At 44.5% G+C, this 23295-nt stretch overlaps 1 protein-coding gene across 1 annotated transcript in view; it reads left to right on the top strand.

The window, feature by feature from the left end:
* The first annotated feature begins 1086 nt into the window (after positions 1–1086).
* Positions 1087–23295, top strand: part of LOC144605443 (leiomodin-1-like) — a 28681-nt gene continuing 6472 nt past the window's right edge. Inside the window, exons 1-2 of the mRNA XM_078420708.1 lie at positions 1087–1699; positions 16064–17509. Coding sequence (XP_078276834.1) covers positions 1433–1699; positions 16064–17509 — 1713 coding nt within the window. The 5' untranslated portion in view covers positions 1087–1432. The remainder of the gene's footprint in view (positions 1700–16063; positions 17510–23295) is intronic.

Below are 23295 nucleotides of genomic sequence, written 5' to 3' on the forward strand. Positions count from 1 at the left end.
CAGAGTTGGGCCCATTGGTAGATGTAGAGGTAAAACAGACAGTAATAACGTTTAATAGATACTTGGACAGGTACATGGATAGGGAGGGTTTAGAGGGGAAAGTGCCAAACACGGGTCAATGGGCCCAGACTAGATGGGGCATATTGGTCAGCATAGATGAGTTGGGAGAAGGGCCTGTTCCCTACTGTTCTATGTTCTGGATTCAGTTTTACTTTTGAGATACAGAATGGACAAGAGAGAACAGGTCAGGTGTAAGGCCAAGGCACTGGTAACAGAGGCACTCCACCCTCCCAGCATGCCTCTAGAGAGGGAAGTCGTTTAAATGTCAGTCCCCTGCCAACAACTGGGGTTTGAACCTTTGCCAAAAGTATGTAATGAGAATACCGATAATTGCTCGAGATTAATTAGACAAAAGACAAAGAACTACAAGGACAACGGTTCATTTCTATACATCCAGCCTTGTTTTGGTCCAATTGTATTTTGGCTGCTATTCTTTAATAGTAAAGCATGCTGCAAATTTCAAAGAGAAAGTCAGTCCCTTCACCAAATGTTACCGTGACCCGCTGTAAACCACAGTTACAGATCAGCCTAATTGAGATTTTTGGGGGAGTGTGTGAATATATCGACCCCGGGGGTAAAAGAGAAGCGCTGTGAAACTTCCCTTTACATCAAAATTATGCTGTTTAAAACATTTTGGTCGAAGTCGATTTCATTCCCACTGCCCAAATTTAGTCTTTTTGACCGTGCTGCGATATTTCCGCCTTTACAAGTTTTTTTTGTTACACAGCGTTAATTAAACATTTATTGCTGCCAGCTCTTGCGGTTGGTCTTTTTTTTTTGTTGCGAGTCTTTGTTTTGCTGTACTTCTTCCCATTGCCTTTCAAGGCTAAATCAGCCGAACTAAATTTGGCAATGCAAGTGCTTAGGATTCCGAGGAATGTCTTCAACTTACCACTGGGACCGATAGGCTGTCAGGTCTCTCTCTCTCGCTGCTAACTGGCAGTTCATGAAATTAGTATTCAAGACGGCACTTAGATCAAATTCACTGGTGCAAACGCACATCAATTTACTCGTTGCATTTCATGTTTGGTTGCTAAATCATATAAGGATTCACTACAGTCTCGCTTGGATCACCTGCTGGCTGGGAACAGTTTAAAGGAAGATAAACACAACAAAGCTGGGGGGGTAAACCAGCATCGACAGTTCCCCCAGACACAGTTTAAAAGGAGCTAGTTTTATTTATTCCAACTATCGAAGATTATCAAATCATTCTTGCAAACGCAAGAGACTATCTTCAACTTTTCCACGGATGTCGCCGGATTTCACTGCTGCAACAAATAAGTAGTAGTTCACTCCGTGTTTCTGGACTGTACAGCTGTAGTTTGCGTTTTGGTTTTTAAACTTTGGACCACCACAAGACAGAACAAACACAATGTCACGGTTTAGAAAGCAAGAATACAAAAGGCAGGTGAGCGAGGATCCAGATATTGATAATTTGTTGGCAAATCTTTCTCCAGAGGAAATGCAAGAGCTACAGGTAGAATTGGAGGTGATGGGCCCTAATTCCAGTGTCGCTATCGGACTGAGGCAGAGGAATCAGACGGACAAGCAGTCCACAGGAACGTATGACCGCGAGGCAATGCTCACCTACTGTGAGAAATCCACCAAGAAACTGATAGAGAGAGAGATGTCTCTTGACGTGAGTTATTTTTTTTAATGCATATTCATAACGTCGACATTGATTGCCGGGGTTGAGTACTGTAATTGTATTTTACAATGTTGTTAATAATCTACTTGAGCTTTAATGAGGATGTTGCCTGGACCTGAGGGCCTTAGCTATAGGGAGAGGCTAGGCAGGCTAGGACTTTATCCCTTGAAGCACATGGGGATGAGGGGTGATCTTGTGGAGGTGTACAAAATCACGGTAGGAATAGATGGGGTGAATAGGTCTTTTACCCAGAGTAGGGGAATGGAAAAACCAGAGGACATAGGTTTAAGGTGAGGGGGGAAAGATTTGATGGACTAGTGTAGATGGAGCATCTTGGTCACCACGGGCAAGTTGGGCAGAGGGCCTGTTTCCATGATGTATAACTCCACGACTCCAACAGCTCAACAAATGTTGTGTTGAGGATTCAGTGTCTAATGTTCTTCATTTATATTAGTTAATGATGTTTATTTTATGATATTTAATGGCACAGTGGCTCAGCGGGCAGAGCTGCTGCCTCACTGCACCAGAGACCTGGGTTCAATCCTGACCTTAGGTGCTGTCTGTGTGGAGTTTGCATGTTGACCCTCTGACCTCATGGGTTTCCTCCGGGTGCTCCAGTTACACGCCTACATCCTAAAGATGTGCGGCTTTGTAGGTTTATTGGCCTTTGTAAATTGCTCCTAGCATGTGAGGGAGTGGGTGCGAAGGTGGGATAACATAGAACTAGTGATCAAGATCAAGTTGGTGTGGATTCAGGGGGGCAAAGGGCCTGTTTCCATGCTGAAACTTTGTACGGAACTGAATTGGTTCTTCATGGTGAACTGGCCTAATTCTGCGTGTGTTTGTGTGTGTGTGTGTGTGCGCTTGTCTGTCTGCCTGTCTGTGTGCGTGTGCATGTATAAAATCTTCATTTTTCATCTTGAACTTAGTTTCATGGAAGTCATCTGAAATAAAATAAATGGGCAGTTTTACCTCCTTTGCCAGTCTAACATCAAAGCAGCAAAAGCAGAAATTATCCCCTTTAGATGTAAGTAGTAAACTCGGGTTGTGATTTAAACTTTACAGTGCACGAGTTTAAAGATCAACACACTGATAACTTCAGAAATGGCACTACATATTTTGCCAAACTAAAACAACAAGAATGTTGTGTTATTACTGGTGTCTTGACTAAAACACCGTTAGATTCCACCATCAACTGAATCAGACACCTAAAATAATCTGATTTGGGGCATTACAAAGTTATATTTTCATTACTTTATAGCAGGACTATAAACGACATGTAGCACAATGTTTTGTGTCTATCTTTTAAATAATGGTCAGATTGGATTTTCTGGTAATGGTTGCCATGGTTAGATTTAGGCCACAGTGAGGATCAAGGCTGCAGAATGAGGAATGATAAGAGACGTTACTGTTGGATACTTAGAACTTCTGCGAATTGCCGGTTTGTCATCTAAGTCCTGTCTTTTGTTAGAGGTTGTCGTTTGCAATCCAAAAGACAGAACTCCCAAACATTTCATCATCAGTAATGGGACTCTGTTGCTGTAAACTGAAAACATGTAAAAGCTTTATTTAGATAGAAAAGGACATAAAGTGCTGGAGTAACCCAGAGGTTCAGGCAGCATCTCTGGAGAACATGGATAGCCAGGCATTGAACATCCAAAGGCATTTTCCAGCATTACTATAGGACATGTTTAAATGACGAAGAGTTCATCCATTTCCATCCAATTCTCCTTCGTGAAGCTCAGAATAATATTCTTGCACAGAGGAATGTCTTTGGAAGGTTATGAGGCCCAAGGAGTTGGTCATTGAAATAACCAACAGTATAACAGGTAAAACTAGAGATAGTGGAACTGTCAGTAGAACTGGTACTGCTTAGAAAGAGCGTGGAGACAATTATTGTCAAGTTGCTTGTGTGGAGGTGGAAGGGAGATGCTGGCCAATTGCCAGAGATGGGTGATTGAACATTGACCGAGCGGCACCATGCCAGTTCCCATTTGTCAGTCCTGTCTATAATTAGTGACACAGAGAGATACAGAACAGAAACGGGACCTTTGATCTACAACGCCTGCGCTGGAAATCAAGTACCCATTTACAGCAATCCCACACTCCCACCAACTCTCCTGAGATTGAACCTATTATTAACCTAGCAAAGAGGGTAGAAATAAAGAACTGCAGATGCTGGTTTATACCAAAGATAGACGGGTCTTGGAAGGGTTCTGACCCGAAATGTCACCCATCCTTTTTTGCTGGAGATGCTGCCTGGCCCTCTGAGTTACTCCAGCAATTTGTGACTAACCTAGTAACTTGTGTGTCTTTGGGATGTGGGAGAAACCCAAAGTACCTGGAAGAAACTATAGGAAGGATGTCATTACGCTGGAAAGACTACATAGTAGATGTACAAGGATGACGCTAGGACTTGAGGTCCTGAGCTTTAGGGAGGTGGGGCAGGCTGGGACTTTATTCCATGGAGCGCTAGAGGCTGAGGGATGATCTTATAGGGGTGTGTAAAACCTTGAGGGGAATAGATACAGTGAATGCGCAGAGTCTTTCGGCCTGGGTCAAGAAATCAAAAACCAGAGGAGATAGTTTTAGGTGGGAGGGGAAAGATTTATTAGGAATCTGAGGAGCAAATTATTTTCACTCAGAGCATTGTGGGTATATGGATCAAGATGCCAGAGGATGTAGGTGAGGCCAGTACTATAATAACATTTAAATGACACTTAGTATAAGAAAATAACTGCAGATGCTGGTACAAATCGAAGGTATTTATTCACAAAATGCTGGAGTAACTCAGCAGGTCAGGCAGCATCTCAGGAGAGAAGGAATGGGTGACGTTTCGGGTCGAGACCCTTCTGACTGAAGAAGGATCTCGACCCGAAACGTCACCCATTCCTTCTCTCCTGAGATGCTGCCTGACCTGCTGAGTTACTCCAGCATTTTGTGAATAAATATTTAAATGACACTTGGACACTTGGTAGGATAGGTTTAGAAGGATACGGGCTAAACGCAAGCAGATGGGACTAGTGTAAATGGGGCATCGTGGTCAGCATAGACAAGTTGGGCCTACAGGCCTGTTCCCATTTTGTTTGACTTTATGAAGTCCTTCCAGTCACAGGGATGACATGCGAACTCCACACAGGCAGCACCGAAGGATCGAAACTTTGTTGCTGGAGTTGTAAGGCAGCAGTATTTGTGGAGTTTTGCCGACAGTCAGGAAAATATATTATTGGAAACACAAGAAACTGCAGATGCTAAATTGTTGAGCAAAACACAAAGTGCTGGAGTAACTCCGTGGGTCGGGCAGCATCTGTTGAGAAGATATATTCATAGGCGGTGATTGAAAGAGCCAAGAACCACAGTGTTATAGACTCATACAGCCCTTCAGCCCATCTCACCCCTGCTGACCAAGACATCCCATTTGCCCACGTTTGGCCCATATTCCTCTCGTGTTTAATTATCATCTGTATCAACAACAGAACAATGGAATTCTTTCGTTACAGCTTAGTACTGAAAGAGTTAACGGTGTTCAAAGATAAACAAAAATTAGATTTGTGAGGTCTTTTCAAATGAGATGCAGACACACTTTTCAGATCATTAATAATAAGTAAACCACATGATTCTTGGTGCCATTGAAAAATGATGAGTTTATGTACTTGCTAGAAGTTGAAAGTCATAAACTGAAGTGTAGCTGGATAGAGTATGTTGGAGGATTCATGAAACCCTCACAGTCGTGGGTATGCCATCCTAATTAGGAAAAAGCTTCAAGCCATGGGTCTTAAACAAATCACTTGGTGGAATGTGGCCAATTTTTATTCTGTGGGAAACAGTTTATAAAAATCCAGTCAAGATGTTTTAGTTGCAAACCAGTGCTCCATCCACAACCATGTGCCTTGTTGTTTAACCCGTTTGAGATTTTAGAGATACAGTGGAAACAGGCCCTTCGTCCCACCGAGTCCGCGCCAACCAGCGATCTCCGCACACGTGCATTATCCTGCACTCGGGACAATTTACAATTATACCAAGTCAATTAGCCTACAAACCTGTACGCCTTTGGGATGTGAGAGGAAACCGAAACTCCCGGAGAAAACCCACACAGGTGACAGGGGGAACGTACAAACTCCAGACAGACAAGCACCCATTGTCAGTATCGAACTCTGGCGCTGTAAGGCAGCAGCTCTACTGCTGTATCACCGTGCTGCCCCATTTGGAAAATGTCGGGTGGACATTAGTTTGAAGGAGCCCGCAAGCTCATGTCCAGGGTTGTATTTCAGAACAGTGGTGCAGCGGTAGAGTTGCTCAGGGGTCCAGTATTAGGCACCTTGAATTAGAGGGCTATTTTAAAATAGCATAGTACTGGTAATGCCTTTTAGTTTCGTTTATTTTTTCCATTTTGTTCTGCATTCTGACAAGATTTTCAGCAAACCTGCTCTATTTTCATACCTTCTGATGTTAACAACAGCTTCAGATGTGTAATGGAATGTATTTTTGTGGAGCACTTTACAGACATGTGAAGCTGTTATGTGTGTTAAAAAACACCCAAAGGTTTTATTTTAGGTATGATCCCTGCCATTGGAGGTGGTTGTGACATCTTTGAGTGGTATCTGTAACTCTATATCAATTTAATATAATGAATAAATGGATATTATGTTGAAAGGGGAGTGGGTCCATATAATATCAGCTTATAACATCAAAATAGTAAGACTTGGTAAAAGTAATGGGGTTCGTTGGAAGATGAATGTGCAATTGGATCCAAATAGTAAAAGCGATGAAATTTTATGAGCTTGCGTTAATAGGCTGCAGACGTCCAACTGGATCAGTTGAAGACCAGAACTTTGTCTCATCTGAATGTGGCCATTGTAATCATGCATTTCCCAAATTTTTGGAGAAGGCACTGGTAATGCTTTTTCGTTTAGTTTAATTTAGTTCATTGTCACATGTACTAAGGTACAGTGAAAAGCCTTTGTTGCGTGCTAACCAGTCAGCGGAAAGACTATACATGATTACTGCCAAGTTGTCCACAGTGCACCGATGCATGATAAAGGGAATAACATTTAGTGCAAGATAAAGTCCGATTAAAGATGGTCCAAGGGTCTCCAGAGAAAGGTAAATGGCAGCTCAGGACCACTCTTTAGCTGTTGATAAGATGGCTCAGTTGCCTGATAACAGCTGGGGAAAACTGCTTAAGATGCAAGTCAATTTTATGGCATCAAAGAGTCATACTGCACGGAAACAAGGCATCCTTCGGCCCATCTTGTCCTTGTCGACCAAAATCCCCATCCAAGCTAATCCCACCTGGAGAGACCTGGCCTATATCCCTCTAAACCTTTCCTATCTATGTATCTGCCCAAATGTATTTTCACTGTAGTATTAGTACTGGCTTGACTATCTCCTCTGACAGCTCGTTTAATATACCCACCACCCTCTGAGTGCCCCTCAAGTTCCTAACAAATCTTTTCCCTCTCACCTTAAATTTCCATCTTCTGGTTCCTGATTCCCCCTCTGATGGTTAAGGACTCTGTGCATTCACCCTATCTATTCCTTACACACATCTATACGACCACCCCTCAACTAACTGTTTAATTGTGTGAAAAAGTTGCCTCACAGATTCCATTTAAATCTTTCTCCACTCACCTTAAAGCTCTTGCTCTTGATTCCACTACCCCAGGGAAAGAAACTCTGTTTATTCACCCTATCCTTTCCCCTCATGGTTTTATACTCCACAGCAGCACCCTTTAGTCTCCTTGCTCCAAAGTATACAGTTCTATAATAATAATAATAATAAGCATTTATTTTATATAGCGCCTTATCAGGTGCTCAAAGCGCTTTACATAAACAATCATAACATAAAAACAAACAGACAAACTATCCTGACGGAAAAGCGGCGAATAAACAACGCCAGCGTCCTCTCACGTCAGGGTCCGGCAGTAGACAACAAAAAGCACAGGACACACAGATACAATTTTTACATAAACAGCCATCACAGTGATTGCTCTAGGCACACCCTCACTGTGATGGAAGGCAAAGAAAAGTCTTATCTCCTCCTCATTCTTCTCCCGTGGTGCCACGAGGTGATCGAGGCTCCCAACTTTTTGAAGCCCCCACCGGGCGATGGAAAGTCCCAGGGCCGAGCCGAGCAGGCCGATGAAAGTCCTGAGCCCCCATTGGGCGATGGAAAGTCCCAGGGCCGAGCCGAGCCGAGCAGGCCGATGAAAATCCTGAGCCCCCACCGGGCGATGGAAAGTGCTGCGGCCGGGCCATGCAGGGCGATGAAGGGCCTGCGAGCGGGTCGATCGTACCTCGCGCTTCAGGGCGGTCGAAGCTGCTACGGCTGGAGCTCCCAAAAACCGGTCGCCAGCCAGGGACCTGCGAACTCCCGATGTTGCGGTCTGCAGGGCCCACGGCCGAAGCCTCCGAGATGGTAAGTCCAGGCCCTGCGACCGGAGTCTTCAAGGTCGATCCCAGCTGGAGGCCGCCGACTCCACAATGTTAGGCCGTAGCGCGAACGGAGATACGACACGGTAAAGGTCGCATCTCCGTTGAGGAAGAGATTAGAAAAAAGGTTTCCCCCACCCCCCATCACCCCCCCACATACACAGAGTTAAAAATAGAACAAAACGCACATTAAACGATGACAATAGACAAAAAAACAAAAAAAAGACAGAGAGACTGCCGGTGAGCCGCAGCTGCAGAACACAGCCACGCCCCTTAAAACTAGCCTGCCCAACCTCTCCCTGGAGCTCAGGCCCTCCGGTCCAGGCAATATCCTTGTAAATCTTCCCTGCACTCTCCATCTTTTTGTAGCAGGGTGACTAAAACAGAACACAAGGCCCCAAGTAGCAAATGTTCAGACAGAAAATATTTCGAGGAAAACTGAGCTACTATACAGTGAAAATCTGGTGATGAATTAATTGTATATGTTCGCAATAAACAGTTCACAGCGGCTCCATTGCATACTGTTTATGAAATGACTTCATCTCTTGTATAGTAACGTTCAATCATCGCTACTGAGTGTAGTGATAACTCTGAGTAGTTTTCTGAAGCTCTCTTCCAAAACGTTGACATTTAGATATGGTTTTATAGGCAACTGGATCCTTCATCTCAAATAACCTTGACATTCCTTCGAGCACTGGTGGTTGAGGGGTGATCTTATAATGTAGTTTTGAGATACATCATGGAATCAGGCCCTTCAGCCCAGCGAGTCCGTGCCGACCAGTGATCATGCCATACATTCACACGATCCTACACACACTAGGGACAATTTACAATTATACCAAGCGAATTAGCTTACAGACCTGCGCGTCTTTGGAGCGGGAGGATACCAGAGCCCATGGAGAACACCCATGCACGTCACAGGAACTAACTCTGTCCAGACACCAGTAGTCAGGATCGAACCCAGGTCTCTGGTGCTGTAAGGTAGCAACTATAATAAAAAAAATTCTATCAAAAAAATACTTAATTCAAGTAATAAATATTTACAAAACGTCTTCTTTTCAACAACTCCATCCGACATTTCCGGAGATTACACAGTCAATGCAGATATTCATTTCCAATTTTACACAGAATCCCTTATTTGGAGGGGCGTCTCTCTCCACCACACCCTGCCCCCCATTTCCAGCAGCGGAAGGACCCTAGACTGTGGTCCTCCCCCACAGAGCCTTGGCGTTGGCTGCACCGAGCTTCAGTGCGTCCCTCAGCACGTACTCCTGCAGTCTGCAGCGGGCCAGTCGGCAACATTCCTTGACGGACAGCTCGCTCCGCTGGGAGGTCAACAAAGCTGCGCCACCGTGCTGCCCGGCAGTATAGGAGTATAAAATCATGAGGGAGATAGATGGGGTGAATGCCCGGCACCTTCTACCCAGGGTAGGGAAATCAAGAACCAGAGGACAGAAGTTTAAGGTGAGAAGGGAAAGATGTAACAGGAACCTCAGGGTACTTTTTTTCACACAGAGGGTGGTGGGTATATGTAATGAGCTGCCAGAGGAGGTAGTTGGGCCAGGTTACTGTGACAACATTTGAAAAACATTTGGACAGGTACATGGATAAGAGGGATATGGGTCTTATGCAGGTAGGTGAGACGAGCCCAGGTGGGGCATCTTGGTCGGCATTGGTGAATTGGATCATAGGGCCTGTTTCCGTGCTGTATGATTTATGACTATAGCCATGCAAGAAGAACAGGCATGTTTAACTCATTACAGAGACAATTTCTATCTCCAGCATGATGTCCATACATGAACTCCAAGCAGGGAACCACACAAGACCTCGTGACCTGTTCAGTTTTCCACTTCCAAATGCAGAGCATTGCATCAAGTTATAGGGCCCTACCATTGAAACCAGTGCAGCCCACAGTAATTGATGTGGCTTCCTGGGCTGTAAGCCTCAGCTATGTTCAGAGCTGCCAGACACAAAGTGCTGGAGTAACTCAGCGGGTCAGGCTGCACCTCTGGAGAACATGGATAGGTGACGTTTCGGGTCGGGACCCTGCTTCAGACTGATTGTAAGGGGGAGAAGAAAGCTGGAAAAGGGGAGAGGCAGGGCAAAACATGGCAAGTAATAGGTGGAGATAGGGAAGGGGGATCTTTGATACCGAGATGGTTGGAACAAGGGCTGGAGATAAGGACAGAAGGTATGAGAGAGAGTGGTGGATTGTGAAGCTAGAGGGAGGAAAGTAGCAGGAGGGGTGGAGGGGAGAAATAGGTGTGAGTACAGGTAGGGTACAGGGGAGGAATATGCGGGGGGGGGGGTGAGGAGGGGGGGGATTCAGGTGGGGCGTTGGTGGTGGTTAGAGGTTACCTAAAATTGGAGAATTCAATGTTCACACTGTTGGATTGTAAGCTACACAAGAGGAATATGATTTATTCACAAAATGCTGGAGTAACTCAGCAGGTCAGGCAGCATCTCGGGAGAGAAGGAATGGGTGACGTTTCGGGTCGAGACCCTTCTTCAGACTGATGTCAGGGGGGCGGGACAAAGGAAGGATATAGGTGGAGACAGGAAGATGGAGGGAGATCTGGGAAGGAGGAGGGGAAGGGAGGGACAGAGGAGCTATCTGAAGTTGGAGAAGTCGACGTTTATACCACCGGGCTGCAAGCTGCCCAGGCGAAATATGAGGTGCTGTTCCTCCAATTTCCGGCGGGCCTCACTATGGCACTGGAGGAGGCCCATGACAGAAAGGTCAGACTGGGAATGGGAGGGGGAGTTAAAGTGCTCGGCCACCGGGAGATCAGTTTTGTTAATGCGGACCGAGCGCAGGTGTTCAGCGAAGCGATCGCCGAGCCTGCGCTTGGTTTCGCCGATGTAAATAATAGGAATATGAGATGCTTTTACATCCACCAGCTTCAGCTTGCTCCGCTCTCCACACCCAGGGCAATGTGGGTGGACAAGTGGGCTCTGTGGACCAGGTGGTGGGTCAAGTCCAGTGGGATTCAATACATAACTTGAACACAAAACTAAAATAAAAATGAGAAAGAATTATTTACATTAGGTAATAGGATATCAAGGTTCATAAGTCTTCATAATTCCCTCTTCACTGGTCATGGAGTCATAGAGTCGAACAGCATAGAAACAGGCCCTTCGGCCCAACTTACCCACGTGAACCAAGATGCTCCATCAACACCAGTCCCACTTGGTCTCCTTTAGCCCCCATCCTTCTAAATGTAACTAGTAGAGTGGATAAGGGAGAACCAGTCGATGTGTTATATCTGGACTTTCAGAAGGCCTTCGACAAGGTCCCACATAGGAGATTGGTGTACAAACTTAAGGCACACGGTATTGAGGGTTCAGTGTTGAGGTGGATAGAAAATTGGTTGGCGGACAGGAAGCAAAGAGTAGGAATAAACGGGTCCTTTTCGGAATGGCAGGCAGTGACTAGTGGGGTACCGCAAGGCTCAGTGCTGGGACCCCAGTTATTTACAGTGTATATTAATGATTTGGACGAGGGAATTGAATGCAACATCTCTAAGTTTGCGGATGACACGAAGCTGGGTGGCAGTGTTAGCTGCGAGGAGGATGCTTGGAGGCTGCAGAGTGACTTGGATAGATTAGGCGAGTGGGCAAATGCATGGCAGATGCAATATAATGTGGATAAATGTGAGGTTATCCACTTTGGCGGCAAGAACAGGAAAGCAGAGTATTACCTGAATGGTGACCGATTGGGAGAAGGAGAGATGCAACGTGACCTGGGTGTCATGGTGCACCAGTCATTGAAAGCAAGCGTGCAGGTGCAGCAGGCAGTGAAGAAAGCGAATGGTGTGTTGGCATTCATAGCAAGAGGATTTGAGTTTAGGAGCAGGGAGGTTCTGCTGCAGTTGTACAGGGCCTTGGTGAGACCGCACCTGGAGTATTGTGTGCAGTTTTGGTCTCCTAACCTGAGGAAAGACGTTCTTACCTTAGAGGGAGTACAGAGAAGGTTCACCAGATTGATCCCTGGGATGGCGGGACTTTCATATGAGGAAAGACTGGATAGACTGGGCTTGTACTCGCTGGAATTTAGAAGACTGAAGGGGGATCTTATAGAAACATATAAAATTCTTAAGGGGTTGGAGAGGCTAGATGCGGGAAGATTGTTCCCGATGTTGGGGGAGTCCAGAACCAGGGGTCACAGCTTAAGGATAAGGGGGAAGTCTTTTAGGACCGAGATGAGAAAACATTTCTTCACACAGAGAGTGGTGAGTCTGTGGAATTCTCTGCCACAGAAGGTAGTTGAGGCCAGTTCATTGGCTATATTTAAGAGGGAGTTAGATGTGGCCCTTTTTGCTAAAGGGATCAGGGGGTATGGAGAGAAGGCAGGTACAGGCTACTGAGCTGGATGATCAGCCATGACCATATTGAATGGCGGTGCAGGCTCGAAGGGCCGAATGGCCTACTCCTGCACCTATTTTCTATGTTTCTAAAGCTCTCCTATCCATGTACTTGTCCAACTGCCTTTTAAATGTTGTTGCCTCGACTACCTCCTCTGGTAGCTCGTTCCATATGCCCAACACCCTCTGTGTGGTAACATCTAAAAATGTTAACGGTCTTTGCAAGAAACATATGCTGTGAGCCTAGAAGGTTTGTTATCAAGGGAAATATGTGGAAACTTGCGAACAGAAGCCAGAATATAGCTTTTGATGTTAATGATCTTAGATGTAACTGTTCACATTTTTTTTCCAGTGGCACTGAATAAGTCCTTTTAAGGGAATGCATCAGTATAATGGCTGGGAAAAGAGACTAACATTACATAATTTGCCATTGCCTTGTCAGTGTCACAACCTGCACACAATCTAACAAAACTCCCCAGTATGTTGAAAGATAGACGCAAAGTGCTGGAGTATCTCAGTGGGTCAGGCAGCATCTCTGGAGAAAATGGATAGGTGACCTTTCAGGTTGGGACACTTCTTCAGACCTGTTTCCATGCTGAAGATCCAGGAGCTCCATGAGTCTGAGGAAGAATCCCAACCCAAAACAGCGCCCATGCCTTTTGTCCAAAGACGGTGCCTGACCCGCTGAGTTACTCCAGCATTTTGTGCCTATCTTTGGTATAAACCAGCATCTGCACTTCCTTCCTCCGCAGTATGTTATGTTGCACTCTAACCATTGGAGGTGCAATGGCCGGATGTCAAATGGCATTGTAGATAACAAACTTCCACAAAGAGAAAGCCAGGCTGTAAATAAAGTATTTGCTACTTAATGCTAGAAACAGTCTTAGGATGGGGAAAGCAGATGTAATCTTGTCAGAGTTGTGAATCTGTGGAATTCTCTGCCTCAGAAGGCAGTGGAGGCCAATTCTCTGAATGCATTCAAGAGAGAGCTAGATAGAGCTCTTAAGGATAGCGGAGTCAGGGGGTATGGGGAGAAGGCAGGAACGGGGTACTGATTGAGAATGATCAGCCATGATCACATTGAATGGCGGTGCTGGCTCGAAGGGCTGAATGGCCTCCTCCTGCACCTATTGTCTATTGTCTATTGTCCAGCCACAACACACATCACCATAGTTACACTTTTGAGAGAATATCTGACCTAAAGAATTGAGTTTGAGTTCAGTTTATTGTCACGTGTACTGAGGTACAGTGCAAAGCTTTTGTTGTGTGCTAACTAGTCAGAAGAAAGACAATACAAGTTTATAAAATCATGTAGTACATCATGAGGAATAGATTGGGTGGACGCACAGAGTCTCCTGCCCAGAGTTGGGGAATGGAGAACCAGAGGCCATAGGTTTTAGGTGAAGGGGGAAAGATTTTATAGGAATCTGAGAGGTAACTTTTTTCATGCAAAGGGTGGTGGGTTTATGGAATGAGCTGCCGGAGGAGGCGGTTGAGGCAGGGACTATTGCAACATTTAAGAAGCAATTAGACAGGTACATGGATAGGACAGGTTTGGAGGGATATGGGCCAAATGCAGGCATGGGACTAGTGTAGATGGGACATGTTGGTTGGTGTGGGCATGTTGGGCTAAAGGCCCTGTTTCCACACTCTATGACTCTATGATTACAATCGAGCCATCCACAATGTACAGAGACATGATAAAGGGAATAACATGAATATCGTTAAGTGCATGATAAAGTCCAGTAAAGTGTGATCAAAGATAGTTCGAGGGTTTCCGACGAGATAGATAGTAGATAATAGCTCTGGAAGATGGACGGACATCACAATCACTGCTAGTCTTTAAAGCATCTGTTGATCCCAATGATCTTGGCAAAGGAACGTGAAGACCTGTCACTCCTAGTGCACATTGTTGTACATCCTTGGAAAGATGAAATGCAAAGGATTTCATCATAATCTGTGGTTGAAAAAGACAAAGTGCTGGAGGAACTCAGCATGTCAGTCGGCATCTGTACCTGTCTTTGGGTTGTCAGCTACCCAAGTGGATATGGGGTGCTGCTCCTGCAGTTTGTGTGTGGCCTTACTCTGGTAATGGAGGAGGCCCAGGACAGAAAGGTCTGTGTGGAAATGGAAAAGGGTGTTAAATGGGAGATCCAGCAGACCTTGAGCGAAAAGAAAATGCTGGAGGATGTGTAGGAAAATGACTGCAGATGCTGGTTTAAATCATTTTGGGTCGAAATGTCACCCATTCCTTCTCTCCTGAGATGCCGCCTGACCCACTGAGTTACTCCAGCATTTTGTGTCCACCATCAAAATGCTGGAGGAACTCAATGGGTCAGAAAACATTTGTGGAGGGAATAGACAGATGACGTTTTTGGTCGAGTCCCTCATCAGTCTGATGATCGTTGGTGATATTGATTGAAAGTGGAGGCATAGATGGTAAACCTCATTAAAGAAAGAAGCTGAAAGGAAATGTTCTATTTTTTTTATTATAGACGTCTTTTATGACAGGTAGTGCCCATCTGAAAGTCAAGGTCATTAGGTCAGGCTGAGATGAACTGGATTAACCATTTAGGGACCAGGAGTTAAAATAACCCACGTCTGTTTGTAGCCATGAGTTTAAAGTAAAAGGAATCCTCATTAGCTTAAACTGATTCTGGGCCAAATTCTACCCCAGAAAATAATTTCTATTGTGATAATTTTTTCCTCATTTTCATCAATGACCTTTTTGGTCTTTTGCATGTGACATGGTTTTGAAAAAATTGAGATGGTTTAACATGGATTGTTCTTGATTTTGTGTGGAGTTTGTTAGTTCTCCCTGTGACCGCATAGGTTTCATCCGGGTGCTCCGGTTTCCTCCCACACCCCAAAGACGTGTGGGTTTGTAGGTTAACTGGCCTCTGGAAGTTGCTCCTAGTGTGATGGGAGTGGGTGTGAAAGTAGGATAACATAGAACTAGTGAGAACAGGTGGGCTGAAGGGCCTGTTTCCGTGCTGTATCTCTAAACTAAAGACGTGCAGGGTGGTAGGTTAATTGGCCTCTGTAAACAATTGCCACTGGTGTGCAGATGAGTTACATTAAACCTACACTAAGCCCATTTTAATATCCCTACGTTCCCATCAGATGTCAAATCCGGTGAAAATTGATGGAAGTGTGGGGAATGAAACAAATTGCTTTAGTGTAGGATCAATGGAAATGTGTGCCTGATGCTTGGCTCAGACTTAGTAGGCCGAAGAGCCCCTTTCCATGCTGTGTGAGGCAAAAGTGCTGGGGCAACAGTGGGTCAGGCAACATCTCGGGGAGACATGGATAAGCTACATAGATGATAGACAAAAATTGGTGGGGTAACTCAGCGGGCCAGATAGTATCGCTGGAGAACATGGACAGGCTACATAGAAGATAGACACAAAGTGCTGGAGCAACTCAGCGGTTCAGACAGCATCTCTGCAGGAAAAAAAGACAGGTGATGTTTCGGGTGGATCGGCTGCACTTTGGGATTTGGTTCTGTGTGATTCTACCATCTCTATGGCCTAATCGTCATTCACGTCCTTTCTTTCAGGAAGGGCAAAGCCCGGATGGTTCATGTCAACAAGCCAAAGCAGAACAAGCTGAAACGCAAGCAATAAAAAAACTGGACAATGGTAGCACGAAACAAGGCGAGGAGATGGCTGAAACACCGGGAGAGAGCGAGAGGAAAGACAAGGAAAGTGGAAAGGTTAAAAACACCAAGGAGAGAGAAACTGGTGATAAGGCGAAGAGCAAAGAGGCAAAAGGGAACAAGGAGCAGAAAAGAGAGGCGCTAGGAAAAGGAAATGAAGAGAATGGGACGAACAAAGAGATCAAAGATAAAGGAGGAAAGCTCACCAAATTGAATGAAAAGCCGAAGAAAATTGCCAATGAGGGAAACAACAGCAAAATTAAAAGCGAGACCAAAGACTGTAAGGAAAATGAAGATTGCCCGCGTAATGCAGAGACAAAGTGTCCCACACAGTGCAAAGACTTGTCCAGAACAGGGAATCTGGAGGAGAAAAAAACAGCTAAAGTTCCCGAGGCACCGGCTGCGACTCCAACCATTTACGATGAGTCGATAGAGAAAGTTAGGGACAATGATCCTGCGGTAACCGAAGTCAACTTAAATAATGCGGAGAGAATGAACAACGAGATCCTGATACGATTTGCTGATGCTCTGAAAGGGAACACTGTGGTGAAAACCTTCAGCTTCGCCAACACCCACGCGGACGATCATGTTGCATTTAGCGTCGCTGGTGTGTTGAGGGTGAACACAAGTATAACCAACCTGAACCTGGAGTCCAACTACATCACCGGCAAAGGGGTCCTCGCCATCATGAGGGCACTGCAGCAAAATCACGTCCTGACAGAGTTCCGATTCCACAACCAGCGGCACATCTTTGGGGGACAGGTCGAGATGGACATCGCCAAACTTCTGAAGGAGAATACCACCCTCCTCAAGATGGGCTACCACTTTGAGCTGGCAGGGCCGCGAATGACTGTCACAAACCTACTGAGTCGAAACATGGACAAGCAGAGGCAGAGACGCTTGCAAGAGCAGAGGCAGGGCCAAGTGGGGGACAAGAAGCAAGGTCTGGAGGTCCCAAAGGCACTCGGCCTGCAGAGATCGCCGAAACCCTCCCCGCAATCTTCTCCAAAAGGTTCACCCTGGTCATCCCCTAAAGCAAGTCCAAAGAAGGCGGCAGCTCACACAGCTCCCCCAGCTCCCCCAGCTCCCCCAACTCCCCCAACTCCCCTTCCACCCCCACCGCCTCCTCCCCCGGCACTGCCCAACAACGCGAACCCAGTGACACAGAACCACGCGTTACCAAACAAGAGGACTGTGCCAGGAAATGGCCAGGGCACCAAGCTCAGAAACTCCTTGACGCCCGTCTCGGAAAGAAAGTTGGAAAGTAGACCACCTGCCCGAGAGAGGAATTCACGAGATCAGCTGCTGGCTTCAATCCGACAGAGCGACTTGAAAACGTTAAAGAAGGCAAGTAATCAGTGGCCTGTGTTGTCCTCTCAATAGGATGCACTTCCACAACACACAGGGAACAAGACAAGTTCATTCTTTGTGTAGGAAGGAACTGCAAATACTGGTTTAAACTGAAGGTAGACCCAAAAAGCTGGAGTAACGCAGCGGGACAGGCAGCATCTCTGGTTGAGAAGGAATGGGTGACGTTTCGGGTCGAGACCAGACTGAGAGTGAGGGGAAAGGGAAACTAAAGATATGAAAAGGTACAAAGGTCAATTGGCCCTCTGTAAATTGCCCCTGGTTGGATGAGAAAGTGGGATAACACAGAAGTAGTGTGAACAGTTGGGTTGATGGTTGGCGTGGACTCTGTGGGCCGAAGGCTCTGTTTCCCATGCTGTATATTTCAATCAATTAATAATTCAACTGATCACCTAAGCAAACAATTGGGGGGGGGGGGGGGGGGAGAGAAAATGTGTTTCTTGTGTTCTAGAACTAATTCTCAGATGGGACTGTGAACAATTTCGCAAGAAGTTCCATAATTTTTTTCAGAACACGGATTAGAGTTCAAAATTCAGAGGAGAGAATTTAAATTGCAAATTCATAAAGCTCAAATATTTGCAATGGAGTGAAAAAGCAGGGCAATGGAACAAGCTTAAAGTCTTATTTCAGTCGCGTCATAAATGTTTCAAAATTATTTGAGTACGTTTATATGTGCAACACATCTGCTGAGATAATTCCTATTCTGATCTTCAAATGCAGAAAGATAAATCTGTGCAAATTACACAAGTTGTGGGGAGTAATGGAAAATGATTGGGTGTCAATGATTTATTCTTACTTTAGTTTAGAGATACAGAGTGGAAACATGCCCTTTGGTCCAGAGAGTCCATGCTGAACAGCAATCACCCATACACTGGTTCTATCCTACACACTGAGGACAATTTATAGAAGCCAATTGACCTGAAAACCTGCAAGTCTTAGGAATGTGGGAGGAATCCGGAGCACCCGGAGAAAACCCACATGGTCATGGGGAGAACGTACAAACTCCGTACAGTCAGCACCCGTGGGCAGGATCGAACCTGGTTCCCTGTCGCTGTAAGGCAGCAACCCTACCGCTGCGCCACTGTGCGTCCCTAAAGAGGAGTAATGGTGGGAAGGTGGAGGGAGTCCGATGTAAGAATGAGTTGAATGAGTTTGTCAACATTGATCTGCTCTCATTTTAATTTATGGAACTAACTTTCAGAAGGGATTGTAATCAAATTCATGGAATTATATTCTTCCCTGAAAATGGCCTCACAGGTAGATGGGGTGTTCAAGCAGGGATTTGGTACATTGGCCTTCATCAGACAGGGTAGTGAGCATAGAAGTTGGAATGCTCATAGAAGTTGAACAAGGTGTTACTGAGGCCACACTTGGAGTACTGTGCCCAGTTTTGGTCACCCTGCTATGATTATCAAAGATGTCATTAAGCTGGAAAGTGCAGTGAAAATTTATGAGGATATTGCCAGGACTTAAGGGCGTGAGCTATAAGGACAGGTTGGGCAAGACGTCAGTCGGTCAGAGGTCAGTGAGTATGTGGAATGAGCTACCAAAGAAGGTGGTAGAGGCAGCTACTCTAACAGCATTTAAAAGACACTTGGACAGGTACATGACTAGGAAAGTTTTAGAGGGATATGGGCCAAATGCAGGCAATAAGGACGAGCTAACATGGGGCATCTTGGTCGGCATCTTGGGCGATTTGTTTTGTGTTGTATGACATTATGACTCCATGACTATCTAAGTTCTATGATATTTTTATTAAGACAGATTAGATCTCAAAAATTCTGAGGAGACAACGTTCGAATTAAAATTATAAATCACCAAATCATAAAGTTCAAATATTTGTAACAGAATGAAATAGCAGGACTGGGAATTGGATAGAAAAATAAGATGAGAGTTGGGCCACATGAGCAATGGTTTCATGAATGAATCATTAATGAATTATAAAGATGAATAGCTTGCTCTTGCTTCTGATTTCTTATGTTGGAATGTTTTTTCGGCACTTTCTGTGCACTGCAGGGTCCCGAGCCAGCCACACTTACTGTATTAATTTGTAAATGATGCCTTACTTGATATTTTGCCACCAGAATTGGTCACAGTGCAAGTCCCACTAGGAGTTAGGAATTACAGCATCTGAGAAACTCAAGCTATGTTTCCCAAATAAACTTTCTGTTGGAACAGCTTCTCCTTCCATCCTCCTCAAAAGAATGTCACACTCTGAAATCTTGGCCAGTGCTTCTCGGAAACTTGGCATGTTTTCCATGTGGCCTGACTTTGGGTTGGACATCATCACACTTCCCTGCACTTCCAATGGCTGGGTGGAAATTTGGGAACTTTTAAAGCCAAGCTATTCGCATTTTCTGTACAAACCAAGGCATTTTTGGTCACTTCAATTTCGAAAAAAAATGAAGTTCCATATGATTTATATCAATGCAAGACCTAAGCATCAAATCAGTAATATTCTGCCACTTTGCAACTGCATTCTTCAAATATTCCTACAGCCAACTCTTTTGTAATGCCGGAATGCGGGTTTCTTCCCAGCTGTCATCAGGGAACGGAACCATCCTATGACAAACAAGAGAGCGGTCCTGAGCTACCATCAACCACATTGTAGACCCTCAGATTATATTTTATCGGACTTTACTGGACTTTATCGTGCGTTAAAAGTTATTTTCTATATCCCACATCTGTACACTGTGGACAGCTTGATTGTAATCATGTATAGTCTTTCACTGGATAGCACGCAACAGAAGTTTTCATTGTACCTCACTCAGTACACGTGACCGTAAACTAAACTAAACTAAACATTAGCTCCAGGGGTAGATACAAAATGCTGGAGTAACTCAGCGGGACAGGCAGCATCTCTGGAAAGAAGGAATGGGTGACATTTTGGTTTGAGACCCTTCTTCAGACCCTTCTTCCAGAGATGCTGCCGATCCCGCTGAATTACGCCAGCTTTTTGTGTCTATCTTTGGTTTAAACCAGCACCTGCAGTTCCTTCCTACACATTAGCTCCAGGGAATTTGTTGACCATTGGTCCTGCTGGTTTACTCAATATTTTCTCTGGTGATATGAATTGTTCTAAATTCCGCACACTTTTTTGACTCTTACTTGCTTGTTCGATGAAGAACATAGAACAGTACAGCACAGGAACAGGCCCTTTGGCCCACATTGTCTGTGCCAAACATGATGCCAAGATAAATTAATCTCATCTGCCTGTGTATGATCCATATCGCTCCATTCCCTGCATATCCATGTGCCTGCCACTATCAGATCTGCCTCCACTATCTCCCTTGGCAGCGCGTTTCAGTCACCCAACACCGTCTGTGTATAAAAAAAAAACTTGACACGGCCATCTCCCTTAAACTTTGCCCTCTCATCTTAAAACTATGTCCTCTGGTCTTAGATATTTCCACCATGGGATAAAGGTTCTCACTATCCATCCTACCTATGACTCTCATAATATTACATACTTCTATCAGGTATCAAAGTTTTCCAACCTCTCATTGTAGCTAATATGTCGTAATCTAAACAGCATTCTAGTAAACCTCCCCTGAGCCTCCTCCAAAGCCTACACATCCTTCGTGCAAAGGAACAACCAATTGGCTCAAAGGGCCGAATGGCCTCCTCCTGCACCTATTTTCTATGTCTATGTCTAATAGTGCATGTCTATGTCTAATATTACCCCAAATGCAGCCTAACTAAAGTCTTATTGAGATGCGTAATGGGACTATTTTTGTGTTCTCCACTATGAGGAACCCCTATCATTTATTCCCCCATCTCAGTTTTAAGAGACAGACATTTACCTTTCTTCCTCTTTTACTACTTATCTTGCTGCCAGTTTTTTAAAATAATATTCAATAGTTTGGCAACCATTTGAGGTTATGCTGAAGAAAATGTATGCACATTGTGTCCTTTCTGAACCACTTAAAATTCCCAGAGGCATCAAACAGAGCTATTCCTTCTTGGCTTCTCTATTTGATATTTATTTAGCAACAAAGTGAATGATGTCACTAAAACTAAAGTCGAGCAAAAACCATTTCTCATCACCACAGGCAAAGATCTCAATTGCAAACTACAAATAGAGTTTTTTTTAAGTCAACTCCATCAGGCAGAAGCTGCGATGGTGGTTGGATTGAAGAAAGAGTTTGAACATTGTAGGATCAAAGATCACATTTTTTACATTTATATTTAAAAATTTAATTTCAAAATTAAATTAAAATAAAATGAAATTTTAAAAATTTAATTTTAAAATTGTAAAAGATCAAAAAAGGATCAAATTTACACAAAACAATGGGTGTGAAAGAAATAATATGGGGGGGGGGGGTGGGGGAGCACAGAGGTGCAGTGGCAGAGTTGCTGCCTTACAGCGCCAGAGACTCGGGTTCAATCCTGACTTCATGTGCTGTCAAACACTGGAATTTAGAAGGATGAGAGGGGATCTTATTGAAACATATAAGATTATTAAGGGGTTGGACACGTTAGAGGCAGGAAACATGTTCCCAATGTTGGGGGAGTCCAGAACCAGGGGCCATTGTTTAAGAATAAGGGGTAGGCCATTTAGAACGGAGATGAGGAAAAACCTTTTCAGTCAGAGAGTTGTAAATCTGTGGAATTCTCTGCCTCAGAAGGCAGTGGAGGTTAGTTCTCTGAATGCATTCAAGAGAGAGCTAGATAGAGCTCTTAAGGATAGCGGAGTCAGGGGGTATGGGGAGAAGGCAGGAACGGGGTATTGATTGAGAATGATCAGCCATGATCACATTGAATGGTGGTGCTGGCTCGAAGGGCCCAATGGCCTCCTCCTGCACCTATTGTCTATTGTCTATTGTCTGTATGGAGTTTGTACATTCACCCTGTGACTGAGTGGGTTTTCTCTGGGTGCTCCAGTTTCTCCCACATAGAACAATCGTGCAGGTTTCTAGGGTAATTGGCTTTAATTGGCCCGAGTGTGGGATGAAGGGCCTGTTTCCACACTGTTTCTTGAAACTAAACTAAACCTGAAAACTAAATTGATTTGATGATGGACTAGAAGAACAAATTTGAGATTGACACAATAATAAGGATTGGTGATCACAGTTCTCTTCGGATTGTGACGTCTAGCAATATTTGTCCATGAGATTAATCTCTTCTATCTTGGAACCATGATTCATATTAAACTGACAAAACTTGTTATTGTAGCTAGACTCTGTATAACAGACAATTAAACATTGGAACAATGACAAAGAAGGCAACATGTATTTTTAAGATTATTATCTTAATTATCTTTTGATAATTTTTCCACATAAATTGTTTGGCAATGACATACATTTAAGAGAAACATCTTAAAATTAGTTGACATAGAACATACATTAAACATAGAACAGTACAGAACAGGAACCGGCCCTTCAGCCCACAACGTCTATGCTGAACATGAAGGCAAGACCAACTCTTATCAGGTTAACATATTAGGTTAACATATTAAGGTTAACCTCTTAGGTTAACATATGATGAGTGTTTGGTGGCACTGGGCCTGTACTCGCTAGAGTTTAGGAGAATTAGGGGGGGACCTCATTGAAACGTACAGAATAGTGAAAGGCTTGGGTAGAGTTGATGTGGAGAGGATGTTTCCACTAGTGGGAGAGTCTAAGACTAGAGGTCATAGCCTCAGAATTAAAGGAAGTTCCTGGGAAGGAGATGAGGAGGAATTTATTTAGTGGTGAATCTGTGGAATTCTTTGCCACAGAAGGCTGTGGAGGCCGTCAGTGGATATTTTTAAGGCAGAGATAGAT

Source organism: Rhinoraja longicauda, chromosome 24 (genome assembly GCF_053455715.1).
Source record: "Rhinoraja longicauda isolate Sanriku21f chromosome 24, sRhiLon1.1, whole genome shotgun sequence".
Taxonomy (NCBI): domain Eukaryota; kingdom Metazoa; phylum Chordata; class Chondrichthyes; order Rajiformes; family Arhynchobatidae; genus Rhinoraja; species Rhinoraja longicauda.